At 36.8% G+C, this 16,944-nt stretch overlaps 1 protein-coding gene across 1 annotated transcript; it reads right to left on the reverse strand.

Moving 5' to 3' along the window:
* Positions 1 to 39: 39 nt before the first annotated feature.
* On the reverse strand, positions 40 to 16,833 carry ATXN3 (ataxin 3). The gene is made up of 11 exons (XM_030239964.2): positions 16,688 to 16,833; positions 13,785 to 13,949; positions 13,216 to 13,260; positions 11,858 to 11,943; positions 11,365 to 11,431; positions 8,853 to 8,940; positions 8,459 to 8,591; positions 7,202 to 7,377; positions 6,675 to 6,798; positions 5,831 to 5,919; positions 40 to 5,289 (listed from the first exon to the last, which is right to left on the reverse strand). Exons 1-11 carry the CDS (start codon positions 16,709 to 16,711, stop codon positions 5,195 to 5,197), a joined length of 1,092 nt encoding a protein of 363 aa, XP_030095824.1. The 5' UTR covers positions 16,712 to 16,833; the 3' UTR covers positions 40 to 5,194.
* Positions 16,834 to 16,944: the final 111 nt, after the last annotated feature.

The raw sequence follows: 16,944 nt of genomic DNA on the forward strand, positions 1-16,944 counted from the left end.
CATAAGGGAAAGCACATATGCAAATACTTGAGAGAAACATTAGAAGCTATAATCATATTTATTTAAAAAAGTGATATCAAATACAACCATATATATTCATGCCTATTTGGAGAGCATTTTCAAAATATCAAACAGTGCTGCCATTTTCCAGTCAAAACAATGACAAAGCATTTCAGCTTTCCCTTTTTAAACCTTTTCAGTATTCTATGCTTTATATACACAAAATAGGCAAAAATTATACAGGAATCCAGAGCCAGAGATGTGATATGAAAACAGTCTTGACAAAAAAAATCTTACTGAAAATGATTTCTAAAATACACAACTATTAGGTAAGAGATGAAAAATTATTCCCTTACAAAATCCTAACTCTACAGCGATTTGTACACAGGGGGTTTCATGTAGCAAAAAGTAAAATTTTATCAAAGCTTACATGCTTACTTTAAAGACAAAATCAAGGTTTTTATCTTCTTTTTTTTTTTCTTCATTTTGCTTTTGCACAGTGGCATTTAAGTATTACATCCCTTTTTTCCCTCCTGAAGTTTCGCTCCTGAATTCACACAGTGGCTGTTCTGAGGATGGGGGGAGGTTAAAAGAAACGTATAGTTATAATTATTTTTCTTAATAAAGAAAATAATATGTAAGTATTTTGATTTGGTGAAAGCAGTTGAAAAGTCACATGTACAACTGTCTGAAGAATTGTAACTGGGGAAGAAGGTGACTATGGCAGGTTAAATACTCCAGCATTCCCTCCATCTCTGAAATGCAAATAAGGCAAAATGTGTGTATGAGGATTAAAAAAATTTATTGCAGAAGAGCTCATGCTTTTAAGATGAAAAAGACAAGACAAAGCTACCAATTCTAAACTGAAGAAGTATTTGGACCCAGCCAGTTTGAATGTATTAAGTCTCGTTCTTACTTGACCAAGTCATTGTGTATATGGAATAGGTATGTATTTATTATTACATGTTGGACATATTTTCTTTTTTTTTTTTTTTTGTAATGATTTGTGACTAATTATCAAGATTTTCCAGGACTTAAATTTGTTCTATGCAAGACAGTAATGGCTTACCAAGTAAACAACATAATTTTCTATCTAAGCCCTTAAAAAAAGTTTCCACATCAGTTATTCTCTTCCTTAGATTCTTATTTCAATTCCTTTAAAAGTGACGTGCCAGTAATATTAATTGCAATATAATACTTCTTTGTAAGTCTGACTTCTAATTCTCTAATCCTATTCCCCTATACTGCATTTTTCTGTACAAAGGCCACAATTTTTACCACAATTTTTATGTATTAATTATTATTTGAACCAATAATTAATACTGGACAATGTCACATTTTAGAACTGTAACATGTTAGTTTTTAAGCCAGTTTTTTAATAAGAGAAACCAGTTTGCAAATGATAATATTTGTCTAACAGATACCTGCAGAAGCCATTTTAAACACCCCCCCAACCTTTCTGTAAATTTGTAATAGAACCAATAGTCCAACATTAAAACACATAATAGATTTAAATTTGTATTGGTTATTTTCAACTACTCTGCAAAGTAATAAAGTATAACAACTCAGAAGAGTACTTTAGCTGAAAACTACACTAAAATTTGCTTCAGTTCTTTGAAGGGCACAGGAAGCCTAAATCCTAAAGTAAGCCAGTATCATATCATATTAGTTTCAGGTCTCCAAAAATGTAAGCATTTAACAGCTCATATTTGTACTTGCTATGCCTAACAAGCATGACTGCATTACAACTCTTGTGCCTCCTGCCTTCACTGTAAGACCATGAAATCAGTTTGCAGAATTACACTAAGAGAAGTAATTATGGAAGATATTTATTGTATTACCCCTGCCCCTTTTATTTTCACTGGCACAAAACCATAATTTATGTCACATGGACCAGTCACTGGAAAACAGTAAAATCTGTTGAATGAATGAAGCCTGAAATTCCATCAAATATAATTCTATAATTAAAAAAAAACCAAAACAAAACCAAAAAACCAAACAAAACAAGAAAAACCAATGTCTGCTCCCTTAAAATGGACTTTGGCCTAAAGCTATAACATGGGAAAAAAACCAACCCTTCAGCTTGACAGGGTAGATAACACTGGATGTACACTCTAAATTAGTAAATCAGAAGCATAGTTAAGTCACACTGGTAACTGTTTATCACTGAAAGAATGAACACCAAAAAATGACAGCAGTGTTTTATTGACAGCTTCTTGGCAGGTCCAGACATTTTGAACTTGAGACCTGGGTTATAAAATATGTACTGTCAGCAATTAGTATGAGTTTTTTCCTTGGGTACAGTTCAAACAGAGGCCCTGTCACTCCCTACAAGTCCTGAAAGGAGGTTGTAGCATGGTGGGGGTCAGCCTTATCTCCCAGGTAATAAGTGACAAGATGAGACGAAATGGCCTCAGTTTGTACCAGGGGAGGTTCAGTTTGGGTATCAGGAAGTATTTCTTCCCTGAAAAGGTTGTCCACCATTGGAACAGGCTGCCCAGGCAAGTGGTTGAGTCCCCTCTCTGAAGCTATTTAAAAGAGGTGCAGCTGTGGTGCTTAGGAACATTACAATTAGTGGTGGACTGGTTGGTTTAGGTCTTTTTCAGCAACAGAATTACGTGAATTAACAGATGTAGCTTAAATTGCCCTCTCATAACTGCTTGTCTAGATAGATATGCCTACATCATTCAACTTGACATTTCTCTAAAAATCAAACTGGTATTTGCTGACTGACAGCATTTCTCCATAGAAATGAAAATAGTTATCCCTGCGATCACTGACTCAGCTGAGCCTTTCAGACACTGACATTTTATATTTCTTCCATATTAAAATACTGGGGTGATTATATGACTTATGATGTGACATGAAAGTTCAAAGGCAAACCTCCATGTTTTAGTGATTACAAAATCATGTAGTTGGCCTGGGTTATAGTCAGTGAGATTTAAGGGGCTGAGATTTTTGGGCTTTTTAATATAGGGCTGCTAGAGCTAGAAATAATATTTTTATTATGTGCTTATAAGAGAGGATAAAAGGTCTGAGTTCCAAGTACTGGCATGAGCTTGCCAGTCTACACCTATTTATAAAAATGAGTCTTATTTCAGAATTAGTTTTTGGCACAACCAAGAAAGGAAAATTAAGCTGTGGTTAATTGACAGATGAGAAAAAAAAAAAAATCAGTGCTTTAGACACCTTTCTTGCTTTCAGTTTCATAGAAATTTCAAGCTGAAAGCAGAAAAATCACACCCTGAAAAATACAGCATTTCAAAATGGCATATGCATACATGGACTTTTAAAGTAATTGTTTAGCTATATTAATTTGAGACATTACAAATAATTATAATGTGGATGACAGGATTACTTAAAGAAAAAAATCAGTTTTTAAAAGGTAGTGCTGTCTCATGTCAAAATCCAAACTGTGTAACACATAGCAGTGGTTCTGGTGACATTGGTGAAAATCCAGCACATAGATAAGAAAAACAGAATTTAGCCCAATTATGTATACTATAATAATATCCCAAGCTATCAGGAAACCATTGCTGTAAACAAATCTTTACTGAGAAGTAAGAGCCCTTTCATGTACAGTACTACTTGATACTGAATGTGTATATCCATCTAGCTACCATTCATTTCCTACTAATTTTAATTAAATGTTACTATTGTGCAAAGATGTAACCTTAGAATATTTTGATAAAGAAATTTGGGGTTATCTTTGAAAGATTCTTAGAATGCCTGTGCTAACTGTTAATGCTTTAACTGGACTACAGCTTATATACTCTATCTACAACATATTTCCATATAATTTATATGTAAACAGAATTTGTATTTCAAGCACCATTTAGGAAAATGAAACCTCTCTCTTTTGTTGCACTGAAGTTCAAGGTCAGGTTTGGTCACCCTGTAACACATTCATCCTGGAAATCAAAGCAAATGTCTTACAACCAACAGCATAAGCCATCTCACATACTTTGCTTCCCAATTTTTCTCAGGATCAGAAACAACGTAATAAAAAATTGTAAGGTGCGCGAATAAAGGCCATTCCTGAAAAAACTGCAACATTCTGACTGACACTCATAGAAAGCATTTCAGAAAGAACATCCACACAGGCATAAATATTCATTCTTAAAAGAGCTACTTGAACAGGGGTCATTTCAGATTGCAGGAGTGCATCTTATGCGTGTGGCACTGACTTTATGGCACCTAAATCCCCTCCTACTTTCTCCTAGACTCAGTTACAGCTCTTTCATACTGAAAGGCCAGAATAAAGGGTTGAGCTTGAAGAGGAAAATTCTCTGAAAGAGGTAGAAAAGAAAACCTGCTAAACCCAATTGAGTATATGCTGCTTTTGAAGTAAAAAGAAAGTGGCTTTAATGAGAAAGAACATAAGAAAACAATAATTAAAAACAAAGAAGAACAACAAAACCCCAAGCCAAATAAGGCAAATTATCTGCTAAAAGACAGTATGTCAAACACAGATCTAAAATTTTACAATTGGAATTGAAGTTAAAACCAAAAATTGTTACAAAGTCAGAAATCACTGAAAGACTCGGGAGTAACATTATAGTCAACAATACAATATTGTCTTGAACAGTATGAAATTTATGGGTTCTTGTTTCTCCTGCAGAATGGATCATTTCAAAAGTGGATAGCAGGATCAAAAAATTGACCTCAAGTCGTTCATAATAAACAATCACAAAATAAATTATTTAAGATAATTGGAATTTAATTACTCTCGCCATTTTAGAGTGATCTATTAAAAATAATTTATGAGCATAACTTAGTACTTGTATCTTGTTTCTCCATTAGTACTGAAGGAAAATAATTTGATGCTGTTTTCAGCACCATTTGTATCTTCTATAGAATTCTTCAAAACAATTTAAACTTGCTTTGTTAATGCAAGCTTTAAAAGCTTTACTTTTTTAAGTTACAGCTGCTCCCTTTGTCTTACTTTGCGTGAATGGTTCCAGTAATTTTAACACCGCTACTCTCGCGAGCAGATGTTTTGCAGGAGTGCTACAGTTCTCTAAATTAGTGCAATCTTTTTTGTATTTGCAGATCCTCTCTAAACTGACCTCCAGCAGCCCCCCTTTCATCCTGCTTCCAGAACTCTGAAATGAACCCTGCTTGTGCAACATCCACACAGTAGAATTTTAATGGAGACTTAGCGTTTTGACAATAAGAGGGGAAAAAAATGATGTTATTTCTCCTCTTCTGAATTCAAGTGGTTTCTGACAGACTCCAGAGACATATTCATGGCTGCTTGAAGCATGTCTTCTTCACTCATATCACCTCCTAAAAGCCAATACATGCATACAAGCTGTTAATAAATTAACAGTTCTTAATTATAGTTAAATGCTTTTGTTGTTCCTTTCATCCACACCCACCTTTTCCTACCCCACTGACAAAACTGGTTTTGTTTTCAAAGTCACTGAACATTCTGCAAATAGTTTTTCACCAACAATAGTCAGTTTATAACACTATACACCAGTTTTGGATCACCAATACCTGACCCTGGTAAGGTCTATGCATAGTCTTCTGAAAACTGGTTCCAGTAATTTTGTCAGATACTATTCCAAGCTGTCATACAACTTTAAATGTAATTTAGAAACCAACAGTTGGGGTAATAGCAATGCTCTTCACTTTGAAATAGGACAATGATATTCAAAGGGAAACAGGCTTTTCAGGATCCTTTCCTTCACTGCCAATACAGTAATAGCTGTAATACACAATTGGAATGGCTGCTGAAGTACAAAGTATGCAGAGAAGGAAAATAAACAACACAAGGATGAAAAAGACACATTTCAGTGTTGAATGTAAGTTTAAAAAACAATACCTGAGCCAGGTTCTAGGGTGCTTGAACTAAGAGTTGCTTTGTCCAGTAGGTTTGGAGTCTGATCTTGCTGCTGTAGCTGTTGTTGCTGTCTGAAAGTGTCATAAATTTGTAAGAGAATAAGATTAACATCAGTATGAGACATGAGTCAAGTTCATTTCATTGTAAGGAAGGCCAGAAGTCAGAGGTAGAAGCTGTTTGGTACAATAACATCCCTGTGCCCAAAATCTCTTTCATCATTTCACCCTGCTAGCCTTCAGATACCTATCTTCCCAGTATTATATTTCAAGCCACAAGACTATTTTCCCAGGATCTGGAAGCTCTGCATTCTTATCCTGCCATGTGAAGTCTAACTCCTCCCATCCACAGCATTTCTCCCTGGTCTTTAATTCCTCTATTACTGTGAGACAGAGATAAGGAAAAGCTACAATAGCTCAACTATCTATTAAGAAGGTGCACCAGAACAAGAACATAAAATATGTACAATGCTTTTATGTGATGCACATGAGAAGCATCATTAGCCAAAGCAAAGTCTTAGAGAAATAATACTTTTTGTTGGGAAGGTAGTTGCAGAAATGTACAGGATTTCATTTAAAATAGTTCTATAATGTATGTTCTTTCTTCACAAGACTTGTAGTAGTAGCAAGACTACTGCATTATTAACAAACAGCCTCTTACTAGAGGTTTCTCTGTAGCAACCACCTGAGAATAGTAAAATTCAGATACTGTTAGGAAATCATATTAAGACAGAAGAGTTGAGCTGGACGCCGTAAGAAACCCATCCACATCCCAAAAGCATTGAAAAATACAGGTACTTCCACATGCAGTTTTCTATCAGCTACTTTACTTTTCAAAATATGCTTGTCTTCTCCTTCGCAGTTCTTCTGAGGAAAGGGAGTCTGTCTGACTGCTGTGAGACGACTGAGGCACATTCTGTGGTAGTGAGCTTGAGAGCTCACTTCGACGGCTACCTAAAAGCAGAACATGCCATATCCTACTAATTATAGTAAAATGAAGTTAGTAAATAATATAAAACTTTAAAAATGTCCTTAAACTTGAGAAGAAGAAAGACTTTTTGGAGACCTAAGCACCTAGAAGAACTTTGCTTGATAATTTCTCTTCTCCTCACCTTAGGACTGCTTCCCTTTCCTCCTGCTACCTTTTGCCAATTTGTTCTTCCTTCCTAATAATCAATGACAACATGCAAGTTACAACTTTTCAAAAAGCAGGAGGAATTATGTGCAATTCTGGATTGTCCTTCCACGCCTCAAACCAGTCTTTCCAGAGATGTTGACACATGCTGGAAAAATTGCCTGATAAACTGATTCCCGGAGCAGCTTAAAGCACTGTAAGAAATTTAGATGAGCACTGCACCTTGCATGCTGAGCTGAATGGCTCTGCGAAGATCAGCTTCTTCATCCTCCATATCAATTTCCTGCCTACTTAGAGCCAGGGCTCTCTGAAAATTCTCTTCATCTTCATCTAACATGCCTGTTCCATCAAAAGGATGGTTAACTTCTATTGCTTGGTCCACATCACTTCTGGGTAGCCTGTGAAATTCATACATTCATAGCAAAATTCAGACAGAAATTATATTAGATTTTATCATTATGTTTAAATTAGTACGTTCTGCCAATTTAACTCTAGATTTAATTTTGGGAAAAACATTTTTCTTGTGAAAGTCTGTTACATAAACAATTATTTTCCTGAACAATGAAAAAGCACAAAAGGGCTGCAAGCAACTGCAGAGCAACCTTAACATATATTTGCCACACACTGACCTCTACAGCAATGCACATGTTGACAAGAAGCTGTTAGATAGTAAAGCATCAAAAATGATAAGCCCACAAAAAGCCATGAAACATGTTTTTCCAACCTACTGCTATTTAAATAGTTACACCAGCAGAAAAGAGTGCATACAGTCTCCTTCTCAGGAGGCCTTGAAGGCCACACTAAAGCAACAGAACCCATGTAAACTGTACACACTTTCCATGTTACTGCTAATTATTCCATCAATTTACAACAGCAGTTTAACTTTGCAAAGGGGAAAAAAGTAATGAATTTCCCTGAGAAGCCTAAAGCTTTTTATCAGTATGCAATTTGTTCACTATGAAAATTCAGTGAAATCATTGCAGAGGTGCATAGAGTACTAAATTTATGCGCTTTCAAGGACGTTTTATATTAGCAGAATGCATCAAAAATGAGCAGCACCACATTGTTACAGCAAAACTATTCCAAAAGAGAATGCTGTATGATTTATATGATATGGAATTCAAAGATCAGTATCTCCTTCTTTTCTACTTATGACAGAATGCACAAACCAGTCTTAATTATAAAAGAATTACTATTATCCATAAACCCTAAACCCTATTGTCTAAACCCTTTTCCTCCCTAATTCAAAAATTTGCACTATAATATGCTTATGCACATGGAAAGACTCAATCCTTATCAAGCCAGCTTTTGCGCACTTAAAAATACACCGTTTTCAAGTTATTCATTTTAATACACCATCAGCTTGCTTTTCCTGTGTGCAACAGCAGTAGACATTGAACTAAAGGTACTTCTTATTACTTCCAAATTACAAACCAATCATACTGAACATTATTAAAATAAAATCTTTATTTACCTTACCTCTGTTCTCTTGACTGTGCTGCCTCTTCTCCAATCAGTTTTGGTCGCTGCATCTGCTGTACCCGAATCATCTGCAGGAGCTGATCAGCCTCACAGTCTGGCAGGTCACCTTTTACTACAAATATGGAATAACCTGAGAAAAAGAAATTGTAAGTCTACAGCATTAAAATGCAGATACAAGCACTCTAAAATGCACTCTAAAATGCACACTATATGGAATACAAACATGTGCAATTTAAGATGTAAGACTCTACCTTTTATTATAAGGACTTGGGTTATTTCACTATTTCAATCATAAAACTAAGCGTAGTTAACTGAATATGTAAGTTTTAAAAAATAATGATTATTACCTACTTTTAATTAATGAGACTTAACATCTGCAAGTTACTATTACCTTCCTGTTGCAATTGAGCCAAGAAAAGAGCAAGATATGTATCTGATATTAGTTCTGGACCCATCAAGAGAGAGTTCAAGTTAAACCACTGTAATTAAGAAAAAAACAACAACAAAAAAAAAAGGTTGAGAGAACAAATTAGCATAAAGTTTACTTAATCCAGGTAATCCATTCCTATACATTATGGTATTTTTTTATTATGGAATATCCCAATAAATCTAGTAAAATAAATTTTCAAATTAAAGTGTTTTGAAGCATAATACCTATACTGCCAAACGTTATCCCTCAGATACTCTAATAGGACATCTCAAGTGTGGAAATTACTGCATGCTGTCTCCCATTATTGAATACTGGTACCAGGGAAACACATTAAACCAGATAATTTTGAGCCATTTAATTTTGATTTATTTCAGACATGCTAAAATTCTGCTTAATCCTAGTTTTAAACCTGAGACTAATGCAGTAAGAAACCCTTCATCAGTTAATGCTATGTTTTAAGAAATTAATAGATACAGAAAACAGATATTCAATTATTTCCATTAAATACTTTCATGGAACAGGCCCCCTTTAATAGCTGGAGATGCTGAAAACTAGTGTTTACCCTTCTCTCAGATAATTTTTATTGAATTAAAAATTGTTACTTAAATTTAAAAAAAAATTACTTAAATTTAGTATGCTGAGAGTATAGCATTATATTACAACAGGGGACACTTCATTTAAACATACACAACTCATTTCCAGTTACCCAAAGACCATAACTAGTAATTTATAATACTTCTAAATAGAAACAGCATTATACTTACATAAAACTTCTAGAGAGAAAATATATTCAATGTGAAACAAAATATTCTACCTTTAAACCCTCATATATAATTACAATGTAGTTAAAGAACATTTTTTTTTTTTTTAGACCCGCTCATTCAATATTATACAGTTTTAACCAGAAAGCACCATTTGACTTAGTGGAAGGAGAATTTCATCTCCATTCTCACAGGAATGCACTGATCTACCCAAACTTCCATGCATCCACACACTTGCAGCCAGGCTCATCCAATAATAGAAGTGACTATCTACCACCCTGTCATGCAGTCACGTCATTTGCCAAAAACACTCCTTGCCACTAGGAAAGGGTAAGAAGACCAACAGTGTAGAAGAGTAGGGGAATAAAAAGTTCTGTAAAAAATTTGAGGGACAGACTACAGCAACTTTTAAAAGACATTATGGAGGAGAAAATTTTCTTAAACTAATTTTGCTTTAACTGTAACAGAGGAGAAGCAACCTATATTGTCAAATCTTCTCATTACCCTCTAGTAACAGACACCTAGAACTGTCTTCATGTGGTTACAAGCCACAGGGAAAAGAGGAAAAAAGCATCCCCTCTCCAGCTTAGGATGGCTTGGGTTAGAATGCTCTCTCATAAAATTCCACCCAACATGGTTGCATTGTATTATAAGCATAATTTTAAGACAACATCCAGCCTTTTTGATATCAAAATAAACAAAAAATTCCTGTAAATATTAGCCATACTTTTAAACTAAAGCCAAACAGTGCAGTTTAGTTTTCTCACTCACAAGTAATTTTTCTTTATTTTTTAAAACTGGGTGACAACGTAAGTAGCCAAAACTTGCAAAAAGGAACCAAATGGGCAAACAGACTCCTGTCCCACTATTACAAACTCTAAAAACTGTTTTCCATTAATGTTTTCTATGAAAAAGGCCCTGAAAAAACCAAACATCAAATCAGCTCATGTTGCATAAATGCTCATAAACTTTTATACAACATGAGCTGTAAGTATGCAAGTATGATCCAGAAAAATGATTGGCTGCTGAAATAAAACACCAAATTGTGTTGTAAGGGACATGGATATGAACTGAGTTGGTAGATATGTACCATATACTAATATGGCCATCCCGTACCTTTAATAACTATTTCCTGCTTAGAATACAATTGTTTTAAAGTTTTCTGTAATAGTATAAAGTTGAGATTCTACTTCCCTGAACCTCATTCTAATTGATAAACTTTGGAATATCCATTATTATCCATCAAAAACTTGAACTTTTCCTAATATCTACTGCCCATTTAAATAAAATTATTTTACAATGCCAACATCTTACTGTATTAAAATAAGCTTGAATTCTTTAAGGATCCTAATCTTTGTTCAGGATTTCCTACTCTCCCCGAACCCCCAGAGCAACTTTTCTTCAGTATTTCATGCAGAAAAAAAAAAAAAAAACCAAAAAACGTAAGAAGTCACATAAGACTCTACCAGAGCTGTTACTCCCTAAAGGACATTCACTAGGGAATTGATCCTACAGTCTTTTCCCAGGCTAACATTTACAATGACCTGCCTGGCTTCTTTGTGATAAAACAAACATTTACCTTTTTTTTTAATATGGGATACTATTAAACCAAACTGCAGCAAAAGCTTGCAAAAGGGAAGCACAATCTACTTGCAACCGTTTTTCCACACCCATTTCTGAAGTTAATTTTAAAATAAAAAAGACAGTGTCACCTGTTTTCCTAACTTTCGAACTGTAAACCAGTGTTCCTTATAATTACAAATAAATGATTTTTCATTTCTGTAAAAAGAAAAACAAAAGATATAAATAAAATTAAATACTCTAAAATCAGACTACATAGTAATGTTTAAGATCTTTGCTATCACTCATTCAAACTTAAATACAATAAAGTTTCAGTAATACAACCATTGATGTTACATTACAGAATACTCATACTGCTTTTATAACATTCAGGAAGTTGTCAACATCACTGAAATCTCCATATATCTGTGATGTCACAGATAGTAAAATATCATGAAGGCACAGAGGACAGATGTTGTCATGCAACCCCAAAAAGGAAAAAAAAAAAAAGAGAATCAAAGAAGGGGGCAATACAAACATCAAAATGCAACAGAGCATAAAATAGCAATTTAAAAGAAAGATTTAAAACATATGTTAAGAGTATTTTTACAGTAAAATAAAAGTAAGGTGCTAAAAGAGTCTTACATAGGATCGATCCCAAGTCTCTGGTACTCTGGGCTGTTGAAGAGGATTAGTTCTAAGCCCCACACTTTCAAGGCATTGCTTATAACCTGTCAAAAAAAAACCCCACTTTTCATGAGTCAGACTAGTTCAAATCTAAATTCAAGCAATGTAACCATCTTAGCTATGCTAAACAATTATACTGTTTTCATAAAACTTAATTGCAAAACATTGCCAGGAAACCTAGGAATAACATTACTCAAAATGCAGCTGTTATGAATCCACATGCAAGCATAACACTCATATCTTATCTAAGGAGAAGTAATAAAACTGGGATTTAATTCAACTGTGTTAATGAGCATACTCCTCCAAGCAAAGCTGTCATTTCACCTTCCACAGACACTTGGGTAGCTGTCATCTCTCTACTTGCAATGCACTGCTCTGCCCTTACTTCCTCCTTGGCCCCAATACAATCTCAATCTTCCTTCACAGTAACTGTTGGAAATTTTGTACCACTGGATTATCACAGGATCAGTTGGTTTATTGATCTGAGCACCAACTCTTTTACAGTAACTCTTTAAAGCTACATGAAATAAGGCTGTAAGAACTTTTAAGTTAACAATTCAAATGTCTTTCAGCAAGCCAACTGTGCCTCAAATGACAAAGCAATGACAGGACAAAAAAGTAGAACAAGGAACCATTTTTTTCAGCTACTGAAGCAGGAAAGCCAAACTGTTAATGGTTTCTTGTTAAAAAAAAAGCCCATTTGGCCATAAGGATGTGAAGCTCTTGAGGGAGTCTGGAGCATTGACAAGTACCATTGAAAGGTTGGGAGACAGCCAAAGATGCCTAGAGCTTTAATTTAGACAAAACCCCCAGTTTGGTGTTCAAAACTTTTGCTGTTGGTCTGGTTTAAGTATTTATTATTAATTACTTTTCTCTTATGGCCTTAAAAAAACCAAAAACACCCAAGAAAAATCTGCAGATCACTGTGATAACCCTGTAACCATTGCCAAGGACTTTCCAATCTATAATTTGAGAAAGCAATCTAATTCTGCTTTTTCACCTGGGAGTCAAGGTCTACACCTGAAGTGCCCATAAGAAACAGCTTAGAACTCAAGCTTATTGCCAGCAGTTGTCATTTCACAGCTCCTGAATCCATGTTTCTCCTACGTATTTGAGGGCCCATGAACTGAAGAACTGCAAGTCACTGTTCTTAAAGGACTTAAAGGAAAACACTCTGAACATTTGGAACTCCAGCACTTAATCCCACTAAGCCCATAAAGTGGTAACTAGATGGAAAAGCTCAATGCCATTTAAATTACATAAAAGAACATATATTGCAGAAATAGAAAATGGTGTCAGGAGAGAGCTGTGCTTACTTGAATTGAGAAGAATCCACTATCATCCATATTTACAGAAGGCTGCTGCTCAATGTGAAGTTGGAAGGGAGAAAGAAGAAAAATGGTATAAGCATAAAAGGTCAAAAATAATGGAGTGGTGAAAATAAATATAACTGCAGATTCTTAAAGCAATGACTTATGTACTTGTCTGTAAGGCTGATTACAATGCCCCAAATAGGCATTTTAATGTAAAACTCAAACCTTTAGAGATGTACAGTGCTTAAAGGGCAGACAGATATGGGAATTTCTGTTCCTACCTGACACTGGCATACAAAAACAAAAGGCAAATTACTGATCCTCCTCATCAAGCCTGATCTTCCAACTTGTAAGATGAAGGTAATGTAGCTTTTTGTAGAATTATTGCAAAGCCGTACTAGTAACATTTGAAAATGACACATCTAAAATGCATGAATGAAAAGGCCTATAAATTTAAAAAGCTTTAGCACTAGAAAATTAATCTTGTCCAGCTATGCAAGAATAGCAGGTCTGTGACAGACAATATTGCATTTCAGGCAATATCAAGCAACCTCAAATGAACATAATTTTACCTGTAAAAATGTTCTGTATTCTTCACTAGATACTCCTCCCTCTGCCATTCTCATCCTTTCTTCCTCATCCAATTGCTGTGCAATAGAGGATAACTCAACAGGACTAAAGTATTCACCTTGCAGCAAATTATTCAGACAATGCTGAGCACACAAGGAGCCTTCTTGCTAATAACAGAAGAGAAAAAAAACAACAATAGAAAAAGAAAAAAAAGAAAAAAAATCACCCCAGGTTAATGCAAACTCTGTAAAATGACTCAACTGTTTAATTGTGGCAAACTTCCTGCCCTCCCCACTCATGCGGAACACCATATATTCTTTCAATGTTTTACACTGCAAGCTATAAAATACAATCCTCCTTTGATGGGAGAAAACCCAACATGCATACTACCTTATTTCCTTAAGAGAAATAAATTTCATGTAAAAATTGGTTTTGAAAATGCCATTAATATTGCTAATGACCCAAAAAATCACACAAAGACGCTACAAGCATCAGAACAAATGGATTGTATCCTCTTCCAAAACATCAATACATGAAAATCAAACAGTTTATATCTCTACTTCCTAGAACAAACATTTTCTATTAACAGGCACTCTCATTATTTTTTAACTATTCTTCTCTTCCAGGCATGGCTATTGACAGTCTGCTCTCCACATTACTGCTGAGAAAGTGATTAGGAGCTGGATGAACAATAAAGCTCCTTTTCCACATGAAATTTACATATAGGAAGTAGATAAATTAAGGTCATACCACTAGTCTGAAAATCTTGAAAAGAATGATGGGGGAGCAGAATATTAAATTCAGCATATTAAACAATGATTTTTTTTTTTTTTGATAGACCAATTGTCATTGATCAAATAAAAAACATTTCAGATACTTTGTTACATATCCAGCACATTACAGGTAATAGAACTATAGTGTAAGAATTTTAAAACGTTGGCACAAGTTTTAAAAGTGATAATTAACAATGTCAGCCGTGAATTTTGTAGTACAAATTTCAAAAATCACTAATCTGAATGAATGCATGACAGGCTCCATCATTTTCATATATGAGATAAAATACTGCCTTGTTAAAAAAAACCCCACAATGTAAACCAGTCAAAGCTGCTTCCCATGAAAAGCAACCTTTTTCTACAAATAACAGTAACTCCATGCGCAAGACAAGTAACATCAGTTTTAAAAACCTGCTTTTCTCTTTTGTTTTAATCAGTCTCCATTTTATTTACATTAAGAACTCTCCTACACATACTTTTTGTTAAAAACAAAACCCCTCAAGAACAAAACAGAACACCCGTCCCTCAAGCCACACTCACAGAAACTAAGAAATCAAGAATATGCCTTTGAGGAATATTGTTTAAAATTCCATAAAAGCATCATACAAATCACATGTAGAACTCTCCCATGATCTCCCTTACAGCTGAAACCTCGAAGTTCCCTTTACTCCAGAATCTTCCTCTGGCTTCATCACTCAGTTGAGCAATGAGTTACTAAAGCTACGCTGGCTGTACAGCCAGGCTTCAGTGGAATCCGGAAGCCTCCTCCAGCTCATGCCCTTCCTGCAGCAAGAAACTCAAGACCAAACATCAGCTTCTGTCCCTCTGGGACCACATGCCTACTGCTGGTCATATGACAAAACTGTAACAGAAGAACCTGCTCAACAACCACAGACTTCCCCACCAGAATAATGAAACTGATTTAGAAGCAAAGAGATGGTAAAATACCACTGAAAATTAGTTGTATTACATGCTTACATACTAATTTCTCTAAAAGGAAACTTTTTAGTAATAAAAAGTTAATTCATACTGTGTTAAGTTAGGCCATGTAAAAAAGAGCACATTTTGTTAAACTATTTTCAAAGCCAGACTGAAAGTCACTGAAGCAGAAGGCCATCACGGCTGAAATCCAACACTCCCCCTCTGAACATAAGCTACTTAGCAATACAATACTTGCCAAATTTTGAAACCTAAACCTACTCCCCAGTGTTTATGGATTTCAGAACAGCAATTTTTTAAAGGAAGCTATTTTACTAGACTTCTTAAGGAAACCAATCCTACATAAAAAAACAAAGCAACAAAACTAGTAGTAAGATTAACACAATAAAGTTTAAGAGATACTGGCAAAGTGCAAGAAAAAAAATCCCAACTACAATTTGAACAGCATTAAAACAGAAATAGGTCATATTAGCGAAGTTGGATAAATCACAGCATTTCACAGCAGCATTTGTCCTCCAAAACAGGAAATAGTGTTCGGCCCACAGAAGCACACTACATGAACTGCGATTTCTCTAGCGGCTTTCCCACTCCTTGCTCATTACACAGGCACAGCCAAGCCAGGCTGGGTGACGAGATGGCTGTGAGAGCACAGGGGCAGCCCTGCCTGCCGCTGTTTATCCTCGTACTCATTTCTCTGCTATGCGAGCTCTGTCTCAAGAAACGCAAGTAGCTGCAGCCTACACCTCCCCACACCTGGGGGCTGTTTCTGCAGCCCCCAGAACACAGGCCCCGTGCTAAAGCGGACGCCTGGCTCAGCCCTGGCTCTCCTTTCCCCGCAGGGCTGGCAGCGTCCAGCTAGGACGGGCCATAGGCACAGGCACCGTGGCGCGAGGGCCCCGGCTCTCCCCCGAGGCAGAGGACAAGCCACTGCGAAGGTCAGAGATGCCAGGGAGGGACAGCGCGGCCCGGCCCGACACAGGCCGAGCGCAGCCCGGGGGCTCCGGGGGCTGCCCCGCGCTCAGCGCGGGGACGGGAGGCCCAGGCACCGCCCCAGCAGCTCCTCAAAGAGAACTCGCGCGCCTCCCCCGTCTCGGCGGCCCGGACGGCCACAACCGACGGCGCTACAGCCAAGGCGGGCGGGCAGACGGACCCGCCCGGTCCTCCCGCACTCTCTCACTCGCTCCCTCACTCACCCGCTCGTGGAAGATCGACTCCATGTTTACTGTGGCGGCCGCAGCCCCCGCCCCACGTGACCCGCCCGGCCAATCGCAGTGCCCGGGGCCTCCCGGCCGCGCTGGGCAGGGCCCGCTGGCTGCGCTCGGCTCGGCCGCCGCACTGGCGCCCCCTGCCGGGGAGGAGGCCGGCGGGCTGAGCCGCCGCTGCCCGCGAGCGCCCCCGCGCGGCAGCCGTGCCCGCAGGGAGCGACACGAGCCGCCGGCTCGCTCCGCCG

This window comes from Serinus canaria, chromosome 5 (genome assembly GCF_022539315.1).
Source record: "Serinus canaria isolate serCan28SL12 chromosome 5, serCan2020, whole genome shotgun sequence".
NCBI lineage: Eukaryota > Metazoa > Chordata > Aves > Passeriformes > Fringillidae > Serinus > Serinus canaria.

Coding starts and splice junctions, on each gene's coding strand:
- ATXN3 (XM_030239964.2), bottom strand. CDS start 16,711: ATGGAGTCGATCTTCCACGAGCGG. Junction 13,950..16,687: donor AGTCGATCTTCCACGAGCGG/GTGAGTGAGGGA, acceptor TTCTGTTATTAG/CAAGAAGGCTCCTTGTGTGC. Junction 5,920..6,674: donor AGACAAGCATATTTTGAAAA/GTAAAGTAGCTG, acceptor TGACACTTTCAG/ACAGCAACAACAGCTACAGC.